General features: G+C 41.8%; 1 protein-coding gene across 1 annotated transcript; it reads right to left on the reverse strand.

The window, feature by feature from the left end:
* Nucleotides 1-4,180: 4,180 nt before the first annotated feature.
* entpd3 (ectonucleoside triphosphate diphosphohydrolase 3) lies at nt 4,181-20,218 on the reverse strand. The gene is made up of 7 exons (XM_078539675.1): nt 20,128-20,218; nt 17,319-17,478; nt 11,006-11,233; nt 6,565-6,834; nt 6,337-6,447; nt 5,652-5,789; nt 4,181-4,424 (listed from the first exon to the last, which is right to left on the reverse strand). The coding sequence occupies exons 1-7, from the start codon at nt 20,139-20,141 to the stop codon at nt 4,236-4,238; spliced, it is 1,110 nt and encodes a 369-aa protein (XP_078395801.1). The 5' UTR covers nt 20,142-20,218; the 3' UTR covers nt 4,181-4,235.
* Nucleotides 20,219-22,388: the final 2,170 nt, after the last annotated feature.

The following is a 22,388-nucleotide window of genomic DNA, read 5'->3' on the forward strand; positions in this document are numbered from 1 at the left end:
CTGATCTTTGTGACTTCATTGCCTGTTATTGAGTGGATTAACAAAGTAAAGTAGCATGCCAGGTTGGAAATGTTTGCCTTTCATTTAGTCTGCAAAACCTAGCTTTTACTACTCAGCAATTTCCAGGTTTCTCAGTTGTTTAAAGCAAAGATATGGAATTTTATTTTAACACTGATGTATTGATGTATAAATTTAGGACAGACCCTTTTTGCAGGATAAATTGTCCTCTGTGTGCTGTTAATGTACAATTAGCCCAGGAAGTTGAGGGGATTGAGGTGAAAATCCAGAACTTACTAGTTATTGATGCATACTTTGTAGCCCCTTTCTGATTTTTGCACCATAGTCACAAAGAGGGTACATGTATGTCAAAGGAATTACCCAATATCAGATGCTGTCAGACAGCTCCCATCTAGTTGAACAGCAACGTGTGACCCTGACAAACTGTGTAATGGCTTGCTGCACTGGTCAGAGGCTCCACAGTGCCAGCAGCTCACATTCCAGTAAGTTACGGCGCAAAAGTATTTTTGAGCTGAAGGGCGTTCAAAGGTGTCAACGGCACCCACACCAGGAATATTCACCTTATTTTCTCACTTGACGAGTTAGATCACAGGCTGCTTTTGCAAGTATATAATATTGCATCATCATTGCCTTTTTTTTTGTTGTGATGTGCTATTTTTAAAGATTGTCATCTGTTGGTCTTTCTGCTTTGAAACCAGCATTAGCAATAAATATCTATTTGTATGAGTAAAGTTGGCCCTGATAGCATCGCAATATACAAAACTAAACATTTAGCTTGTCACTAAAATTAACATCCGCCACTTTATGAAATACATAAACTAATGCCTCCTGAATTTCATTATCATAGCACTGCTGTTTTAGGCAGTAATTGTCACCGGTTCATCACCCTGGTACTGTTCCAACCAATTACATTGTCCACACTTAAGTGAGAATAAATGACAGTGTTTGTTATTACCACTAAAGCCAGATAAAGATGCAGGCTAATTCAGGGAGTTCATAAGTGACAGTGTGATGTACCCTATTATCAAGGCTGCCTCAGTAAAACAAACTTTAATTTTGGGAAATTGAAGCTCCCTAAAGTCTCCATTTTCTAGCTGTGCTTGTAGGTAGCTGCCAAAATTTGATGGGAGACTTTGGAAACTGTTCACGTTTAACTACAGGTGATATTGGGCAGCCGTGTTTACCATCCACCACATATAGCGGGAAAATCTCAGTGTAGACACATTTGAGGAACTATCCCAGCTTGTATCATCTGTAACTCCATATCCAAAATTGCTGCCTGTATCCAATTCTAACCCAAGTCGCATTCGCCATCAACCCTGTGCTCCCTGACACCTTGTCTAGCAATGGCTTGTTTTTAAAATTCTCATCCTGATTTTCAGATCCATCTTTGGCTTCACCCATTCCCATCTCGGGATCCTCAAATGTTACAACTCTCAAACCTCTTGTGTTCTGGCAGTTGTGGTCTCTTGTGTATCCCCGGTTTGCATTGCCCCACCTTTGGCAGCCATGCCTTCAGCTGCTAAGGCCCTAAGACAGGTTAGAAATGTGTTTTATTACCCAAGCAGCCATTTATTTAAAAAAATTGCCTAAAACAATTATTGGGAACTGTAAGATGAAAATTTGGCATTTCTAAACCCTAATACTTGGCAAGTTGCAAAGTGTTCTTGGTAGATACATAAGGACCTAACTGAATTGTCCCCTTTTTTGACTTTACTATTTTATCAGTCATCTCTAAAACAAGTTGCCTTAAGATGGATAAAATTAGATTTTCAGCTGTTGATTCTCGTGGTTAAAAAATAGCTTCTAAGAGCACATTCAGAATAATTTTTCAGCTTGGCTATATTAGAAACAATGGTCGCAACCATAAAATCTGTCATGAACCAAAGACATCTATATAGATGGCATTTATTTAGAGCACATTGATTTTTCTTGTTAAAATAATTACATGAATCTAAAGTGCAGCATAATGATTATCCCTCACAATAAACACTCGTCTTTTTTGACTTTGTTTAGGCTTTTTTTCATGTTAATGCAATCCAACTGGAAAAATAAAGCTGAAAAGGAGCCATGAATGAGATGTTAAAGATCCTCATGGGGCTCCAGAGCTGCAGGTTGCAGCTCCCTGCCCTAAGCTCTGGAGTTAGCTCCCTAAGCCTCTCCACCTTGCACTCTTTCACCTTTAGGAAGCTCCTTAAAACTTTAATCTTTGAATCAGCTTTTAGCCACCTGACCTAGTATCTCCTGACGTGGCTCGATGTCTGATTTTGTTAATGGCACCTGTGAAATGGGTTGGGATGCTTTACGACATCAATGACCCTTATACAAATGCAAGTTGTTGGTGTTATGTGGTAGGGACTCCATTCAGATGTAAGCCATCTGTGGAACTGGTCTGTTTGTAAGCCTGTGGCAATATAATTTGGCATTCTGGTGCTGCAAGTGGAAAATGTAATTCTGACATCTTTGCAAATCAAAATCTGAATTCATGCCAATTCATTTTCTTAGTGGCCTTTTTAATGATTGAAAATGATCTCCAAATGCTTAACTTTCATTGATCAAGTAAATGGTATTGGAATACATCCAACTACTTAACATGAAAGTGTAATGCGGTTAGATGCATTGGCTCTGAAATGACTGCTGAAAGTCAGATTTTTTAATGCCACGTGGCATACAAATGTGTCGGCTGTCTTGGTAATACTGTTAACTTGGAGCCACAGATAGAATGTTTTGTCAGACAGGCGGCTGTAATAGACATGATCTATAATGTCCAACATCTGAGGGCTTTAGGCCCTTTGATAGCTGCTTTCCGTGTTAATTTTATTATATCGGACCGATATATATTGACCCAAAACATTGGGCCCCGGTTTTAACTCTGCAAGTGGATAAGTTCTGAATGAATTAAAACCTCGCTGAACTTCCCTCAGAACTGAGCCGAAACGTTAACTCTGTTTCTCTCTCCATAGATGCTGCCAGACCTGTTGGGTTTTTCCAGCACTTTTGTTTTTATTTCAGATTTCCTAACATCTGCAGTATTTCACTCTCGTGTTATTTCAGTTTTATTGCTCATGGAAACAAATTAATAAGGAGCAGTGGAGACCATTCACTCAGTCATCCAACTGTTTGACCATTAGCAGTTCAGTCAAAAAGTGTTCCACCACCACATCCTTATACTTTGAAAACACTTTTTATTTTTGCACAAGAAGTAATGAAAGAATTTGTGTCACAGGACCAGTGTTTCCAGAAGTGCTTGTTTACATCTACATATCAACTATGAAACAAAGATTTTTAATTATTTTAGTCTTAAGCATACAGATATGCAGTGTTACATCTTGGGTCTTTATTTTACATGCTCAATGCAGCAAGACATTCCACGGTAGGTGTGTGCCTCCAGCTAAAACTCTCTCTCGTGCCAGGAGTGAATGGGTTAATGCCTTGCAGGATTAATGACTACAATTTAACAATAACTTGGTTTTTGAGCTAAAATGCTGTACGTGGAACCAGCAAGGACTGGGGGGGCGGGAAACAAAACTACAAGATGAGATAGGAAAAGGATCTTGTAAAGGTCCTGTCAGCAAAAAGGACACAGGTCGATTAGCTGTAGAATGCGTCAAAAGAATGTTATGTGAAGTTGGATGGTTAAGGGTTGCTCAAATTCATGCCAATGTAAAGGCCAGTTCAACCTTTGATAGTTGCCAAACCCCACCATCTCTTTGTTAATAACTAAAAGACAACTATTATTTTCCACTAGCAAGCGAACAGCTTTCCCTCCCTCTGAGTTCCACGAATAGAACCCTCCTAACCTTAGCAGCAAGCAGTAAAAATGTGGCTCCCGCTTGCCTCATTGTGGATACAGTATTGGCTCGATTCCACAATCATTATGGGCCTGATAATTTTTTAACTTTTATTTATTTTTGTCTCTGTCATCTTTTTCTCTGACTCTTCTCTATCCTTTCTCTTTTCTCGCTCAATTTCTGATGTCAAATCCATGGCTAACAGTGTTATGTTCACTGCTTTTTCAGTGCAGTGCCAGGATGGAAGAAAGACATGGACAGAATCCTTAGTGCTTTTGAAAGTTTCCCATTAAATCCACAGGGGCTAAAAATTTTGGAGAAGTTTCTCCGACTCAAGTGTTTTTCCTTATCACCCAGATAGTGCTGTTTTTTCCCTCAAATATTCAACCATTCTGCTGTAAGGAGCTCAGAAAGCAAAAGATTGCACTAAAGTGAACGTATTATTGACATACAAATGAACATTGAACAGAACAAAACTAAAGCGGAAAACAGGAAGAGAAGTCCGCAGAATACAGCTTCACTTATTGGTGTTTGAATGACTCGGTTCTCTGAGGGGATCATGTTGGTAAGGTTTAACATGTAACCAAGTGACCAGCCAAAGCTGTTGTTTTGCACCTGCAACAAGGAAAACGGTGTGTTAAGAGGATTAGATATTTCACAGAGTCTTGATGCCTGCAGCAGCCAAAAGTTAAGAAGGCCTTGTACTGAAATTCAAAGGATCGCTACTACTGGGTACTGCACCCACTATGCAATAGTTAATATGGGGATGGCACTTCAGTGGAAAATAGAATAGCTGTCAATTTCTTTGCAGTGCATACCTGCCTTACAACCTCCCCAACAAAATACCACCCTTGGATTGATCGTAAGACACTAACCTGAGCCACAATAAGCCTCTGGAGACATGTAACCCATTCAAAGCATCATTTAGAATTTCAGTTGCATCATCTGTTTTGTGCAATCCTTAACTCTGGGGGAAGACTTTCAGTCATGAACAATGAGGGCCCTGAATATCTCTTACAACTGTTTCTCTGTTAGGAATTTTTAAGGCTTCAAAGCTTACCAAGGGCAACAACTTATGCTACCTAGAAGTCAGCCTATTCTACCAATTAGTCAATTTATGTTACATATTGGTTAACTTCAACCATCTACTAATCAATATTTCCCATTATGTGCCAGCTTTTGGTACTTAACTGGCCAATTTTTGTTATGTTCCTATCATCACTTGTTGCCCAACCATTGTAACTGGAAAAGAATCATCTGATTGATAGCAACACTAATTGACTTATTTAGCCTCCCACAAATATAAAACAAAACTGGAGGATACAGAATTTTCATTAACAAGTGTCCAGAAAATCTAAATTTGTCAAAAAAGACCCGGGAGAGAACAATAATTAACAATGATATGAGATTGACATCTCGGAGACTGCATGAGAGAGGGATTAAAATAAACCATTAAAATATTCCTTTCTACTTAAAGAAGTAGAATCTTGAAACTCCAGGTGAATGATGAAGAGTTTATGACAACCAAGGCGCAATCCTATACATTTGGAAAACTCGACCTAGTCTGTCGGACATGCTACTAGTGATATCACCCAACACCCCTTTGGATCAGAATTATTTCATTTCCCTGTTGTGATTCTGCATAATAACATCATTAAGACCCAAATTCCTCCTCACGTCAGCTCAACCCTGTACTCTGGCTGTGGATGAAGACGAACTGCCTTCTGCCATTGTTAGCGTTGGAATAATATGGAGAAATTTGAGCATAATCCTAACCCCAACCCAAAACAAATAACAAGAGGGTTTTACAAAACATTTTTTTTTTCACATTTCTAAACTTACTTTTTCTTGAAAGCTTATCTGGGTCCAACTCTTTCGATTGAAGTTGTAACCTTGAACCAGTAGGGCGTAGATGTAGTTTGCATTGAAACAATTCGCTCTGCGAAATGAGTCGTCCTCATTTGGAAATACCTGCTGAACCTGCACAATAGATAATATATTCTTGTTTGCATTCTGCCACATTGATAATGATGCACGTTTCATTTTGTATCTGACACCATATCAATTTGCATTGAATTTGACATATGTCAGAATTTTAAGTAGCATGTAATGTGCCAACTTTGAGTAGCATGTATTATGTCTATGAGTTGCATGTAATAGGCCATATCTGTAGGTAGCATGCAATGGACCATGTCTGTAAGTAGTATGTAACATGCCATGCCTGTAAGTAGCATGTAATAGACCATGTCTATAAATAGCACACAACAGGCTATGCCTGAAAGTAATATGTAAAATGTCTATGAGTGGCATATAAATAAGTTTGGATTTTAAACTCAGACGTACCTGAAAGTGATTATATAAGCTTGTTTGCTGCATGGTAATTGCACCCTGTACATAATGGTACCCCATTGAAAAAGATGACCATCTACCAGTCTCGGGCAAATAAGCTAGCAAACAACTTGCAGCAACCCTGGGATCTCCAATTGGCTGCGGTGAATATGATACAGACATGAATTCCTTCACTTACCTGATCCCAGTTTTTCCGGCAGAAATCCTGAACTGTTGAGATGAAGGTTTCCATGGAAAAGGAATTGGATAAATTCAAGGCTTGCATTGTGTAATAGAAACCAGAGAAGGCCTATACAGTTTGGATAAAGATGGTTTGGATAAAGATGAGTAAATATATCACAAGTTAAGCTCATGACCAGACAATCTGAGGAAAGCAAAGAGATATTCCAAACATTTGGTAACATACCACAAAGTCTCCACTGATATATGGCTGAAGTTTTCTTTGTGTCCAGTTACCTCCAATGTTGATATATTCAAAACTAAATATTGACAACAACTTCCTCTGACACAGATCAGGATTTCCAGTTCCTATAAATGTGACGTTATTTTCACGATCATAATGCTTTGGTATCTCAGTTGCAGTGCATAAACCATCAAATATATTCTCCAGTTGGAGAGTCAGATTATAATTTGAGGGAAGGCAAGGATCTTCAATGCTTGAGTTTTTCTTTGAGTCCTGAGTTGATAAAATGGAAAGGGATGTGTGGATATAGTTATTTCTGCTAAAATAGAAAGAAAGAACTTATATTTCTATACAGCCTTGAGACATTGAGTAGAATGGACCAATGTCCCCTAAAGTTTAAACAATCTCGTGAAAACACATAAAAATCTTAGAGGGCTTGACAATGTAGACACTGAGTCTGTTTCTCTGAGCTTGGTAGTCTAGAACTATGGATCACAGAATTAGGATAAGAGATTGGCCATTTAGGACTGAGATGAAGAGAAATTTCTGCACTCAGAAGGTTGTGAATCTTTGGAATTCTTTACCCCAGAGGGCTGTGGATGTTTGGCCATTGAATATATTCCAGACAATGATCAATAGGTTTTTGGACACTGAGGTCCAAAATTTTTGCCATGATGGAGAGGGTCCCTGGCTTAGCCAAAATAGCACCCAAGACCCGAATTTGGAAGTCCCTCCCCTGAACCCGACACCTGCCATTTTGGCAGGGTAAGTGGGGTGGGTGGGGGTGGAGTAGCAATTTTCACATCCATGGTTCACAAAGGCATGTTAAAGTGCAGCTGCCTTCAGTCAGATCTAATTTCCACTGGTGGTGTGTTCAAAACATGATTTGAGGGCTTTAGACCTTTCAGGAGAAGGTCTAAAGCTGCCAGTGTTCTATGGAGAGGTAGGGTACCCTTTTGGAGAGCAGGGTGCCCTTTGGATAGGTCCAGGGACAGCTTTGGGAGTGGTAAGGTGTTCTTTGGGCTTGTTAAAATTAGAAATGAATGTGTATAAAAAATGGAAAAACTCATTGGAACTGTCAAGCTCATTGGAATTGTAAAGCTATCAAGGAAACTGTGAAGCTGTCGAGGGACCTGTTAAGCTGTCAAGTGAACTGTCAAGCTCATTGGAACTGTCAAGGGAACTGTCAAACCATCAAGCTCATTGGAACTGTCCAGCTGTCAAGTCATTTAAATCTCCTAGCCTTTAACTTTTTGAGAAAACTGTAGGGTGAAAAAAATCAGTGTTTGCTATTTCACTCTGTTGAAATAAGCCTGAGGATTATCATTAAAGGATTTGTGCTGCATGACTGATTCCACAAACTATCATCAGTTCCTGTCAGTTCACAGTTTGATTGATAGCTCCCAGTGTTTATAAAGTCTTTGAAGTGGGGCTAAAAATACAAATGCTTGTTTTTGTAAGGGATTAAGTAGTTGAAGGGAGTTAAATGTAGTGAATGGATTTTTATCAATGAGAATGTTTATTTTTCAAAATAGTGAATTCATCAATTGACACTTAGAACTTTATTTAATCTCAGCATGGGTCCGGAGGTCTGTCCATGGTGGATAGTGGATGAGTTGGCATGGAGAGTATAAGGGCAAAGCGTGGTGGGTGGGGTCATGAGTTGGCACTAAATTGGCATAGCAGCTATAAAGGGCCTTGTGGGGTGGATAGAGGGGCATAGATTGGCATGGAGGGTATGAGATGCCATGGGGGTGGGCTGAGTGCATGAGGTGGCATGGGTTGGCATGGATGTCAAGTGTATAGGGAGTGAAGGATAAGGGCTGGAGAGCTGTTTTTGTTTCATTGCTTTTTAACAGCTGTAACTAAGTTGTGGATCATCGAGGATGGTCTTTCCTGCAGCCTGCCTCTGCACCCAGCAGCCCCTGTGGCTGCCTCCAAACTCTTTCCGTGTCCAACTCCTTCTAACACCCAACCTCTCCTCCCCAGCATCCGGAGCAAAAATTCAATTGTCTGGAGCACTTTCTCCCAAATCGGGTTTGCTGAGCTAGGAATTTTCCTAACCCTGCGCTCCCAAGTTGGGAGCAGAAATTCAGGACAAAGGGAATCACGAGATATCAGGGATATGGGTTTAGGGTAGGAAAATGGGATTGATGCAGAGATTCAGCCATAATCTTATTGAATGGTGGAAAAGGCTTTAGGGTCCAAATGGCCTATACCTATTTCTCAATGTTCCATTATCCCAGGATGATCCAAAGTGCTTTACAGCCAGTGAAATAATTTTGAAGTATGGTCACTGTTGCAATTCAGGAAATTCAGCAGCCAATTTGCATACAGAAAGCTCCCACAAATAGTAATGTGTTTTTTTTTAATGATGCTGATTGAGGAGCAACAGTTTAACATCTCATCCAAAAGGCGGCAAATCTTTCGATGCATCTCTCCCTCAGTATTGCCCAGGAGTGTCCGCTTAGATAGTCTGCTCAAGTCTCTAGAGTGGGAGTTGGATCCATAACCTTCTAGGTACAGAGGCAAGGGTGCTAACCACTGATCCACAGTTAACTCTGTATAGTTCTGTCTCTATACATAATACATAGGGAAATATCTTCAATCATCACATTCCATCCAGGGTTCAGCCTGTTGTTAGAGCCATATCTACAAGAACTATATTTTCTTTTAAAATTTGGAAGGACTTTGCATTATTTGGAAGCTTGGGAGCTGACCTGGATTTTTTTAAAAAAAAATCGTAGGTTCACCTTGGACCATGAACAAGCATTGCCTTCTTCAAGAACTCACCTGAGCTGCATGGTACTTGACTGGGGAGAGCTATTTGCCTATTTGAACTGTAATCTCTTTAATTGATGGGGGAAAAAAATTGTTTTGAAGGCAAAGGCCTGGTGATTTACTGGTAATCACCTGACAGAGGAGCTTCATGTTTTGAACTTGTTGTTTTGAACTCAGTTGGTAATGAATGGAGAAGTGGAAAAGCTGCCCACCTTGTGCTCTCCTGGCCTTGCTTGAAATACAGTGTGGTTATCAGAATCCAGCTAGGAATCCTCATCTCAGTGGAACTTGTCTACATGTGGAAACCTGAGAGGCTGGGACGAGAAGGATTGATCTGGCTTTATTTTCCTCCACACTGAAGCTCTCCAGTGAGGAGAGGACCTCCTAGTGAGGACCTCCAGACATCTACTGGAATTAGCAACCCATTCTCGCAAGCGGGAACACCAGATCGACAGTGCCAAAACTCTGCGAACTTAATCCTTTTTATGAAGTTTTTTTCTTCAACCGCCGATCTCTGCAAAGACCCTATTTGTTTGTCGTTTGTTTTTGTGTGTGTGTGTGCGTGTGCTGGGGAATTTTTAAAGGGATAGATAGTTACACTTCCAGATTAGACATTGTGTGTTAACCAATTCTTGCAACTTGCTTTAAAAAAGAAGTTTCATTTTATAATAAATCAATTATTCTAGGTTTATTGAAAGAAGCCTGGTTAAAGTCTCTCTTATTCTGGGTCTAACAGCAGCGAAGGTAAATCATCGGCCATTTTGGTGAGTGAATTAAACTTGTAAGCTAATGATGTGACCTGTGGAGTAGTAGGGCTAGATAAACTGCGCACTCCTCCCATCCCAGTCATAAAACTATAAAGGAAGCTGCACCCACTGCAGTGAATTTCACCCTTGGGGGTATGTTTAGGAAACTTACAAACATGTTTTCCACAATTTTCCACCCCATCGTACATTTGGCCCTCTTGTGTAAAAATGAAATGATTTCCCTATCCATATGTTGCATTGCATCAAAAACCAGTGTTAATGTTTCAGGCTTCCTCAGAACTGATGAAAGGTCATGGACCTGAAACGTTAACTCTATTTCTCTCTCCGCAAGTACTGCCTGACCTGTCAAGTATTTCCAATTCCAGCGTTTCCTGTTTCACATTTCAAGCATCTGCAGTATTTTGATTTTGAATCGTTGATATACTAAGCTCATTGAGTTGGTAATGCTGCTATTCCTCCAATGGATAGTCTCCACAATAATTAAATGTGTTGTTCTAGCTCCAGAGGTGACCCTGTGGCCACTGTCAGCCTGGAACAACAAGCAAGCTGCCCTCTCAGGTGGATGTCAAAGATCCTATGACACTATTTGAAGAAGAGCAGGGAAATTTCCCCTGCCGCTCAATATTTATCCATCAACCAACACCTAAAACCAGATCATATGGTCATTTTTCACGTTGTTGTTTGTGGGATCTTGCTGTGTACAAATTGGCTGCCACATTTCCTACATTACAACAGTGAATACACTTCAAAAGTTTTTCATTGGTCTTAAAGAGCTTTGGGAAGTCCTGAGGCCATGAAAGGTGCTATAGAAATCCTTCCCTTTTCAATGTTTACACTTAGACTCTTAGCACATGAAGGAATTTTGAGCCAGTTGTTTGAATGGTTTAAGATCTTACCCGGATGATTTTTGCCCTGTACATCTTCTCAGCTTCATCCCTTCCATAGCATGCCAGGCTTTGAATGTAGACCTTGTACTTGTAACTGTACAGTGTGATTATTGTGGCTTCCTTCACGTGCGTATGTGACTCAGGAACAAAAGCTATTTCTGTAGAAGCTCCACCCAGATCCAGAGTGCCTATGGTCTTCACAGTAAAAGTTCTTTGCGGTTGCCTCCAAGTACGTCTCTGCAAAGGATTGGGGTCAAACAGTAAAACGCTGAGATTAGTATTGATGAATATGAAAACGTTGCAGAACAACAACAACAATTGGCATTTATATAACACCTTGAATGTAGTAAAATGTTCCAAGGCACCTCACAGGAGCGTAATCAAACAAAATTTAACACTGAGCCGCCAAAGTAAATATAATGTGGAACAACAAAATGTTTGGTCAAAGAGGTAGGACTTAAAGACCATCTTAAAGGGCAAAGAGAGAAGCACACAGGTTTAGGGAGGGAATTCCAGAACTTAGGGTCAAGGCAGCTGAAGACGCGGCCACTAATGGTGAAATGATGGAAATTGAGGATGCTCAAGAAGCCAGAATTAGAAAGAGCGCAGGGATGTTGGAGGGGTGGAGGAAATCACAGAAATAGGGAAGGGCAAGTCCATGGAGGGATTTGAAAATATGGATGAGAACTTTAAAATTGAGGCATCACTTAACCAGGAACCAATGGAGGTGTGGGCCAGTGAGGACAAGACGTGACAAATGAATGGCACTTGATGCAAGTTAGGAGGGGGACAGCAGAAATTTGGATGACTTTAAGTTTATGGAGGAGATAGAATCACCTACTTCTCACCTACATATTCAACTAATCTGCCATGTCAGTCACTTCCCCAGTGGTTCAATGGTCAAAAGCAGAGTACACTCTAAATGCATGCAGACCAGACGGTCCCAGGTTTGGACATCAGTTGGTCATAGCTGGAGTGGCTGTAGGAGTGCAGAAATTAGCTTTTGAGCTCCAGGCAAACCAATTTGGGTTCTTACTCTTGATCACTTGTGATGATCATCTGTTGAACACAGCTACAGACTCACCTGTAGCACATTCTCATCAGCCCAAGGCTGAGTGCGTACCTCTGAGTCAGAAAGTTGTAGGCCCAATTCCCGCTCATACAGACATACGAAATAGGAGCAGAAGTAGACCATTCAGCCCCTTGAGCCTGCTCCACCATTCAGTAAGGTCATGGCTGAACTGTCTGCGTTTCACATTCTGCATTCCAATCTATCCCTATAACCTTTGATTTCCTTGCCTAACTAGAATCTATCTACTGCGCCTCAAAGATATTCATTGACACCACCTCCTGAGGCAGAGAGTTCCAAAGTTACACAACTCTCTTAGAGAAAAAGTTTCTCCTCATCTCGGTCCTAAAAGGGCGACCTCTAATTTTAAAACAGTGCCCCCTAGTTCTGGACTTACCCACAAGAGGAAACATCCTTTCCACATCCACCTTGTCAAGACCATTCAGGATCTTATATATTTTAGTTGTCACCCCTCACTCTTCTAAACTCCAGTGGAAACAGTTTGTCTAACCTTTCCTCATAAGACAATCTGCTCATTCCAGGTATCAATCTAGTAAACCTCCTCTGAACCGCCTCCAACGCATTTACATCCTTCCTTAAATAAGGAGACCAAAACTGCACACAGTATTCAAGATGTGGTCTCACCAATGCCCTGTATAACTGAAGCATAACATCCTTACCTTTATGCTTAGTTCCTCTCATAACAAAGGATAGCATTCCATTAGCCTTCTTGATTACATGCTGTACCTGCATACTAACTTTTTGTGACTCATGCACTAGAACACCTAGATCCCTTTGCACCTCGGAATTCTGCAGCCGTTCCCCATTTGAGTAATACTCTGCTTTTTTATTCTTCCTGCCAAAGTGAACAACTTCATATTTTCCCACATTATACTCCATCTGTCAGATTTTTTTCCCACTTACTCAACTTATCTATATCTGTCTGCAGACTCCTTATGTCCTCTTCACAACATACTTTCCTACTTACCTTTGTGCCATCTGCAATTTAGCTACCATGTCTCTACTCCTCTCATCTAAGTCATTGACATAAATTGTAAAAAGTTAAGGCCCCAGTACAAACCCCTGTGGGACTCCACTCGTCACATCCTGCCAATCAGAAAAAGACCCATTTATGCACACTCTGTTTTTTGCCAGCAAACCAACCTTCTATCCAGGCTAATATGTTACCCCCTACACCATGAGCTTTTATTTTCCACAATAACCTTTGATGTGACCCTTTATTAAATGCCTTCTGGAAATCCAAGTACATACCTACAGGCTCCCCTTTATCCACGACTCGTGTTACTCCTTCAAAGAACTGCAATAAATTGGTTTAACATGATTTCCCTTTCACAAAACCATGCTGACTCTTTCCAATTATCTTGAGTTTTTCTAAGTGCCCAGCTGTAACCTCTGTAATGATCAATTCTAATACCTGCCCCACGACAGATGTCAAGCTAACCTGCCTATAATTTCCTGCCTTCTGCCTCCATCCCTTCTTGAATAGAGGGCTATATTTGCTACTTTCCAGTCGGATGGAACCTTTTCAGAATCTGGCGAATTTTGGAAAATTAACATCTACTGCCTCATTTGCTACCTCATTTGCCACGCTAGGATAAAGTCCATCAGGACCCAGAGACTTGTCAGCCTACAGCTCCAACAGTTTGCTCAGTAAGGCTTCCCTAGTGATTGTAATTTCACCAAGTTCCCCTCTCCCTTCCACCTCCCAATTTACAGCTATTAATGGAATGTTTTTCTGTCCTCTGTAGTGAACACAGAAGCAAAATATTTGTTCATTTCACCCGCCATTTCCTTATTATCTACCATTAACTCCCCATTCTCACTCACTAGAGGACGAATACTCACTTAACTTACTCTTTTCCTTTTTAAATACCTATAGAAACTCTTGCTAGCCATTTTTATGTTTCTAGCTAGCTTCCTCTCATACTCTAATTTCTTTCTCCTGATTGACCTTTTAGTCGTTCTCTGCCATTCTTTATATTCTGACCAATCATCTGACCTGCCACTCATCTTTGCGCAATTATATGCTTTTTCCTTAAGTTTGATGCTTTCCTTAACTTATTTAGTTAACCACGGATGGTGGATCTTCCTCTTAGAATTTTTCTTTATAGTAGTAATATATTTATTCTGTGTATTCTGAAATATCCCCTTAAATGTCTGCCCCTGCTCCTCTATTAACCTATCCTCTAGTCTAGCATCCCAGTTCACTTCAGCTAGCTCAGCTTTCAACCCCACATAGTTGCCCTTATTTAAGTTTAAGATACTAGTCTTAGACCCAGTCTTCTCCCTTTCAAACTGAATGTAAAATTCAATCATTTTGTGGTTGTTGCTACCTAGGGGTGCCTTCACTCTGAGGTCATTAATTAATCTTGTCACATTACACAATAACAAGTCTAATATAACCTGCTTTCTGGTTCCGGAACATGCTGCTCTAAGAAACTATCTCGAAAGCATTCTATGAACTCCTCATCCAGGCTACTACTGCCAATGTGATTTTTCCCAATTTATATGTAGATTAAAATCACCCTTTATCACAAGCACCTAACATTTCTTCTTGTCTACTTTGTCCTACATTGTGGTTAATGTTGGGGGCCTGTAGGCCACTCCCACTGGTGACTTCTTTCCCCTACTATTCCTCATCTCCACCCAAACCAATTCTATATCCTGACCTCCTGAACCAAGGTCATCTTTAACTATTGCACCAATGCTATCGTTGATCAACAGTGCTATCCCTCCACCTTTATCTAGGTTCCTATTCTTCTTGAATGTCATATATCCCTCAATATTCAGGACCCAGTCCTTGTCATCCTTGCAGCCATGTCTCCGTAATGGCCATCAGATCTTATTTTTCACTTCAATGTGCACTATCAATTCATTTACTTTGTTATGAATACTATTCGCATTCAGATACAGAGCCTTTAGTTTTGTCTTTTTGTTATCTTTGTGACATCTAGTCTTGAGTGTTGGTGTATTCTTAGGTTTTTTTCTCTCTGTCCCTTCTTGCCATTCTCTGATCCTCGTTTCCCATATTACTATTTTGCTTTCCTGCCTTGACTCTACCCTTCGATTTGCTATATCTACTCAAGCTCGATCCCTCAACCATCACCGCCACCCCCACCCCCCTCGCCCCTGTTTAGTTTAAAGCCCTCTCTACTTCCCTAGTTATGCAGTTCGCTAGAACACTGGTCCCAGCACAGTTCAGGTGTAGATCATCCCAACGGTACAGCCCACGCTATCCCCAGTCCTGATGCCAGTGCCCCATGAACCAGAATCCACTTCTCCCACACCAAGTACAAAATCCAGGCTGACACTCTGAAGGACAGCAGAGGTGTCATCTTTTGGGTTAAGACATTAAACAGAGGTTCTTTCTGTCCTCTCATGCGGATGTTAAAAAGATCCAAGTACTCTATTTTGAAGAAGAGCAGAGGAGTTCTCCTCTGTGTCCTGGTTAACATTTATCCCTCAACTATTATCACTAAAATAGCTTATCTGGTCATTATCTTACTGCTGACTGTGGGAGTTTGCTGTGTGCAAATTGACTGATACGTTTCTTACATTGCAACAGTGACTTAACCTCAGAAGGGCTTCATTGGCTGTGAAGCACTTCGGAACATCCTGAGGTGGTGAAAGGCGTTATAGAAATTCAAGGTCTTTTCCAATGGAATACCTTGTCAGCAGTCAGCATTTGGCTCAAACCATTAGGATGAACTATTGAGGCAGTTATTAAAGGACAGCGCTGTGTCTGTCTGCTGGTTGCAGTCACATTCCACAGGGAGGGAGAGCAAAGCAGCAGACATGGGCGAAGTGATTACATACATACGAAGATATGAATTAGGAGCAGAAGTAGGCCATTCAGCCCCTTGAGTCTGTTCCATGATTCAATAAAATCATGGCTGATCTGATAGCATTGCAGCCTCAACTCCACATTCTGCCTAACCCCAATAAACCTTGGCTCCCTTGTTAGTCAAGAATCTATCCATCCTTAAATTACAAATATTCAATGACCCTGCCTCCACCACTCTCTGGGAAGAGAGATCCACTGACTCACAACCCTCTGAGAAAAAAAATTCTTCTCCTCTCCATTTTAAATGGGAGACCCCTTATTTTTAAACGGTGTCCCCTAGTTCTAGTCTCTCCCACAAGGGGAAACAACCTTTCAGCATCCACCCTGTCAAGTCCCCGCAGCATCTTATGTTTCAATAAGATCACCTCTCAATCTTCTAAAATCCAATGGATACAAGCCCAATTTGTCCAACCTTTCCTCATAAGATAACCCCACCCCCCAATCCCAGGTATCAGTAGAATGAACTTTCTCTGAACTGCTTCTAAAGCATTTATACCCTTTCTTAAATAAGAAACTGTACACAGAACCCCAGATGTGATCTCACCAACACCCTGTACAACTGTAGCAAAACTTCCCTACTTTTATATTCCATTTCCCCTTTGCAATAAATGCCAACATCCATTTGCCTTCCTAATCACTTGCTGTACCTGCATACTCATTTTTCCTGATTCATGTACCAAGAGACCCAAGATACCCCAGATTTCTGCAATCTCTCCCCATTTAAATAATATGCTGCTTTTCTATCCTGCCTGCCAAAGTGGACAGATTCACATTTTCCCACATTATACTCCATTTGCCAAGTTTTTGCCCACTCATTTAACCTGTTTATGTCCCTTTGCAGCCTCCTTTTGCTTTCTTCACAACTTACTTTTTATCCTTGTGTCATCAGCAAATTTAGCAACCATACATTCGGTGCCTTCATCCAAGTCATTGATATAGATTGTAAATAGTCGGGTTCCAACACTGATCCCTGTGACACTGCATTCACCAACCTGAAAAGGACCCATTTATCCCTACCCACTGCTCCCTGTTAGCTAACCAATCCTCCACCCATAATAATATGTTAACTCCTTACACCATGAACTCTTATTTTGCATAGTAACCTTTGATGTGGCACTTTGTCAAATGCTTTCTGGAAATCTAAATACAGCACATCCACAGGTTCCCCTTTATCCACGTTGCTTGTTACTTCCTCAAAGAACTCCAATAAATTAGTCAAACATGATTTCCCTTTCACAAAATCATGTTGACTCTGCTTGATTGCACTGCGATTTTCTAAGTGCCCCTCTATAGCCTCCTTAATAACAGATTCCAGCAATTTCCCTGTGACAATTTCCCCATGATTCTCCCAGAACAGGCCATACTTCAAGAATGTAACCTTAACAAACCTGAAGCAAATTGCCCAGTAAATAATTTGCTGTAATCCATCCATAGACTGCTTCTTCCTTCCCTGAAATAATCTGGGTGCCTTTAAAATCAAACGGTGAAGATCGGAGGTAATCTTTAATCTCTGAGAGGATCATGGTTGCAGCTCCTGCATTCTCTAACCTGACAGTTTCATGGAAAGAAGAAGGAATTGAAGCCAGAGTTAGAGAATTACATACGTTTTACATCAGACACAGCGGATTGATTTAGCCTCAGCTACTTAGTAGAATCATACCACACAGAAAAAAGACATTCAATCTATTGTGTCCATGGTAGCACTTTGAATGAGCTATCCAATTAGTCCTTACTCCAATAATTAAAACAGAAAATTCCAGAAAAACTCAGCAGGTCTGGCAGCATCTGTGGAGAAAGATGATGTTTTGAGCCCAATATGACTCTTCTCCAAACTGAGGAGAGGTAGAAATGTGATGGGTTTTATGCTGTTGAAAAGGCGGGGCGGGACAGGGTGAGCAAAAGAGAAGGTCAGGGATAGGTTAGAGAGCGGGGGATATAAAATAACAAAGATGTCATGGAACACAGGCAAAAGGAATGGTAATGATAGCATTAAAGTCACAAACTTTGGTCAGAGTAGGTGTTAATAGCAGGATAATGGTGAGCGCTGTCTGAAAACAACATAGCAGAATGTGTTAATAACAGAATAAAGGTCAGCTCTGTCTGAAAGCAACACCATGAGGACAAGGTACAGACCTGCACTAGAGGAAATAAATTCAAAATGGAGGGCAGAGTTTATGGTCTGAAGTTGTTGAGCTCAACCGTGTCAAACCCATTTCCGGCACTTCTGCCCGCACCCCTTTCCTTCCCTCCCAGAACCGTGATAGGGCATCCCCTTGTCCTCACTTGCCACTCCACCAGCCTCCATATTCAAAGGACCATCCTCTGCCATTTCTGCCAACTCCAGCATGATGCCATCATCAAACATACCTTCCCTTCAACCCCCTGTGAGCATTACAAAGGGACCATTCTATCCACAACAGCCTGGTCCACTCCTCCATCACCCCCAACACCTCATCCCCTTCCCATGGCAGCTTTTCATGCAACCACAGGAGGTGTAACACCTGCACCTTTACCTCCTCCCTCCTCACTGTCCAACACCCCAAACACTCCTGCCAGGTGTAGCAGCAATTCACTTATACTTCATTCAATCTAAGTCGATGGTATTCGTTGCTCACAACGTGTCTCCTCTACATTGCGGGTACCAAACGCAGACTGGGTAACTGCTTTGTGGAACACCTTCGCTCAGTCCGCAAGCATGACCCTGACCTTCCTGTTGCTTGCCATTTCAATTCACCATCTTGCTCTCATGCCCACATGTCCATCCTCGGCCTGCTGCAATGTTCCAATGAAGCCCAATGCAAGCTGGAGGAACAGCACCTCATCATCCGATTAGGCACTTTATAACCTTCTGAACTCAACATTGAGTTCAACAACTTCAGACCATGAACTCTGTCCTCCATTTTGAATATCCCCCCCCCTAAGTGCCAGTCTGTATCGTGTTCCCATGGTTTTGCTTTCAGACCGTGCTGACCTTTATTCTGTTAATAACACATTCTGCTATTTTGCTTTCAGACAGTGCTGACCTTTATTCTGCTATTAACACCTCCTCTGATCAGGCTTTGTGTCTTTAATACTATCATTACCACACTCTTTGCCTGTGCTCTAAGACACCTTTGTCATTTAATCTTCCTCACTCTCTAACCTATCCCTGACCTTCTCTTTTGCTCCCCCTGCCCCTCCCCCTATTTCAACAACACAAAACCCATCACGTTTTTACCTCTCTTCACTCCGAAGAAGAGACTCAAAACATTAACCCTGTTTCTCTTCAAATGTGCTGCCTGACCTGCTAGTTTTTCCAGCATCTCTGTTTTTATTTCAGATCTCCAGCATCTGCAGTATTTGGCTTTTATTTTAGTTCTTACTCCGCCTGCCCTTGCCCCAGAGCCCTCTGCAAATGCCTCTTTTTCCAATACTTATCCAAATCCCCTTTTGAAAGTTAATATTGAACCTGCTTCCACCACCATTCTTTCAGGCAGCGCATTCCTGATCGGATATTGGAGAGATAGGGAGCGTGAGGGCATGGTGGGATTTGAAAACAAGGGTGAGGATTTTAAAATCCAGGGCTTTCAAATAAATACAAAGGGGGTGGGGGGGGGACTAGAAACTCAGCCAGAAATTGCCATGATAGTGGGGATTGAACTCACATTCTCTGGGTTACTAGGCCAGTGCTGTAAGGGCCACACTGCTGTAACTGTTCTCCAAAGTGAAGAGGACATGGCTTTTTCCATGAATCTCCTTAAAAAGCTTTCACCCCACCAGAGCAAAAAAAAAAGGTGAAGTCCTGGTATACAGCACAGAAGGAGGCCATTCAGCCCATTGTGCCTGTGCCAGCTTTTTGAAAGAGCTTGCCCATCCCATTTGCCCCTTTCTCTTTCCCCCGCCCTACCTCAACAGCCCTGCAATATTTTTTGTCCATTTCAGGGATACACAAGAGCCAAAAGTTCCAAGAGTTTGTTGTGTTTTAAATGCTTTGGTGTGTATAGGATAGAATCATAGAATGGTTACGGCCACTCGGCCCATCATATCCTTGCCAGCTCTCTGCAAGAACATTGGGCTAATCAAACTCCCCCGTCTTTCCCACCTTAAACCTGAAATTTTTTTCTCTTCAAACTGTGCGTATGTTTTGAATTTAAAAGGCGACGTCTTAAGCAACGTGATATTGTTTGAATAAGCGAATAAGTAATCTTATACTCTTACTGGAGTAGTCGCATTCCAGCGGTAGCTCCAAAGTAGACAGGGGTGGAGTTATGCTTTTCTTCTGGGATCTCTTCCACTGTCTCATTGAGGCATTTTTGCAGTGACTGAGCTGCCTGTGCGGGTTCATTATCGTAGCTGGAAACGTCTGGCCCTGTGGATGTGGACAATCACACAAATGATAAAGACGGAAATTGCATTTGTTCAACCAATGAAATTCTTTTGATGTGTAGTCACTGCTTTAACGTAGCTAATGCAGCAGACAATTTGCGCACAGCAAGATTGGGTGGGGGGGAGGGGTTACCTCACGAGGAAAGTTTGGACGGCGGGCCTGCAGATCAGAAGACTGATAGACGATCTTTTTGAAGCATTAAACCCCTGAGGGGACTTGACAGGGTGGATGCTGAGAGGATGTTTCCCCTTGTGGGAGACACTAGAACTAGGGGTCACTGTTTAAAAATAAGGGGACTCCCATTTAAAACGGAGATGAGAAGAAACTTTTTCTCTCAGGGGGGTCATGGACCTTCGGAACTCTCTTTCCCAGAGGGCGGTGGAGGCTGGGCCAATAAATATTTTTAAGGCTGAGGTAGATAGATTCTTGACTAACAAGGGAGCCAAAGGTTATCCAGGGTAAATGGAATGTGGAGCTGAGGTTACAATCAGATCATCCATGACCTTATTGAATGGCGGAGCAGGCTCGAGGGGCCGAGTGGCCTCACTCCTGCTCCTAGTTCGTATGTTTGTTCGTATGTACCAAGATCCCACAGACAGCAAGGAGATAATGACTCAGGTAATCTGTTCTTTTTCAGCGAAATGAAAACAGAAAGTGCTGGAAATGCTTGGCCCGTCTGTTGCATCTGTGTGGAGAGAGAAGCAGAGTTAATGTTTCAGGTCGATGACCTCTCATGGGAATTGGAAAGAATTACGAGATGTAACGGGTTTTAGAAAAGCACAGAGTCAGGGAAAGGGGAGACGGGGTGACAGTTAAAAGAGGGAAGGCCTGTGATAGGGTGGAAGGCAGGAGAGATTAAATGACAAAAGTGTTGATGGTGCAAGGCCACCAGTGATGTTGTTTGAGGGGTAAATATTGGCCAGGACACTGGGGAGAAATTTCCTGCTCTCCTTCAAAAATGGAGCCACGGGAATTTTTTACACCCGTCTGAGAGGACAGATGGGGCCATGATTTAACGGTTCATCTGAAAGACAGCACCTCTGATAGTGCAGCGCTCCCTCTGGGCTGGACTGGGAGTGTCAGTCTGGATTTTGTTCTCAAGTCTCCGGAGTGGGTCTTGAACCCATAACCTCCTGGCCTAGAGGATAGAGTGCCACCTAGAAGAAGTAGCTGTTCTTTCTGTCAGTGGAGTCTTTACACCCCTTACTCTCAGTATTGGACAACTTGGAGGTTGACCAGCAGCCTTTTAAGAGCTGCATAATTTTTCTCTTTATCTCATCATGCTCCCACATTGGCAGAAGGAGTAGGGAGAGGCAATATAGACTAAATGGTACAATTCTAAAAGTGTTCAGGGACAGAGGGACATTGGTGGCTCATGTTCATAGTTCCTTGAGTTGGCAGGACATAGTGAGAACAGTTTGCAAAGCACACAGGACCTTGAGCTTCATAAACAGAAGGATTGAGTAGAAAAGTAGGGACGGTATGCTGAGCCTTTATAAATCTCTGGTTAGACCACAACTAGAGAATTGTCCAGTTCTGGTCACCACACTTTAGGAAGGATGTGAGGGTCCTTGAGAGGGTGTAGAGGAGATTTACCAGAATGGGCTCCAGAAGCTGGGGATGTTCTCCTTGGAGCACAGATTGGGTCTGTGGTGACTATGGGACGTTTAGATAAGGCAGACTAAGAAAACCTGTTCCCATTGGCTGAAGGTACATAGCTTTGGGGGACACAGATTTAAGGTTTTGGGCAAGAGATGCAAGGAGGATGTGAGGAAGAGTTTTCTACCCAGCAACAGGGGAATAAGAATAACTTGATTGCTCTCTGGAGAACTGGCATGGACTTGATGGACCAAATGGCCTCCTTCAGAGCCACAATAACTCTATAATTCTATAAATGGTGTTAATCCCTTTAATTAGCAGAAGGTATCCTTCAACTGGATTTGAATTTCGTAGCTTCGACATGACACAGGTGTTTCTCACTGACTATACCAGTGTTATTCCTCTTTTCTGCTGGCCAGCTGTAAACATAAACGCTTGTACCGGAGGCTCCAGCATCAAAAACGATTCCATACTAGAAAAGATACAGTTAGGT

The sequence above is a fragment of the Cetorhinus maximus genome, chromosome 4 (genome assembly GCF_964194155.1).
Source record: "Cetorhinus maximus chromosome 4, sCetMax3.hap1.1, whole genome shotgun sequence".
Classification (NCBI taxonomy): domain Eukaryota; kingdom Metazoa; phylum Chordata; class Chondrichthyes; order Lamniformes; family Cetorhinidae; genus Cetorhinus; species Cetorhinus maximus.

Excerpts from the sequence above, each read along its gene's own strand:
- entpd3 (XM_078539675.1), bottom strand. Across the intron at positions 11,234-17,318 it reads TACTGGGCAATTTGCTTCAG|AGACGTACTTGGAGGCAACC; the intron begins GTTTGTTAAGGT and ends AATCCTTTGCAG. Across the intron at positions 4,425-5,651 it reads AGATAAGCTTTCAAGAAAAA|GTGCAAAACAACAGCTTTGG; the intron begins GTAAGTTTAGAA and ends TCCTTGTTGCAG.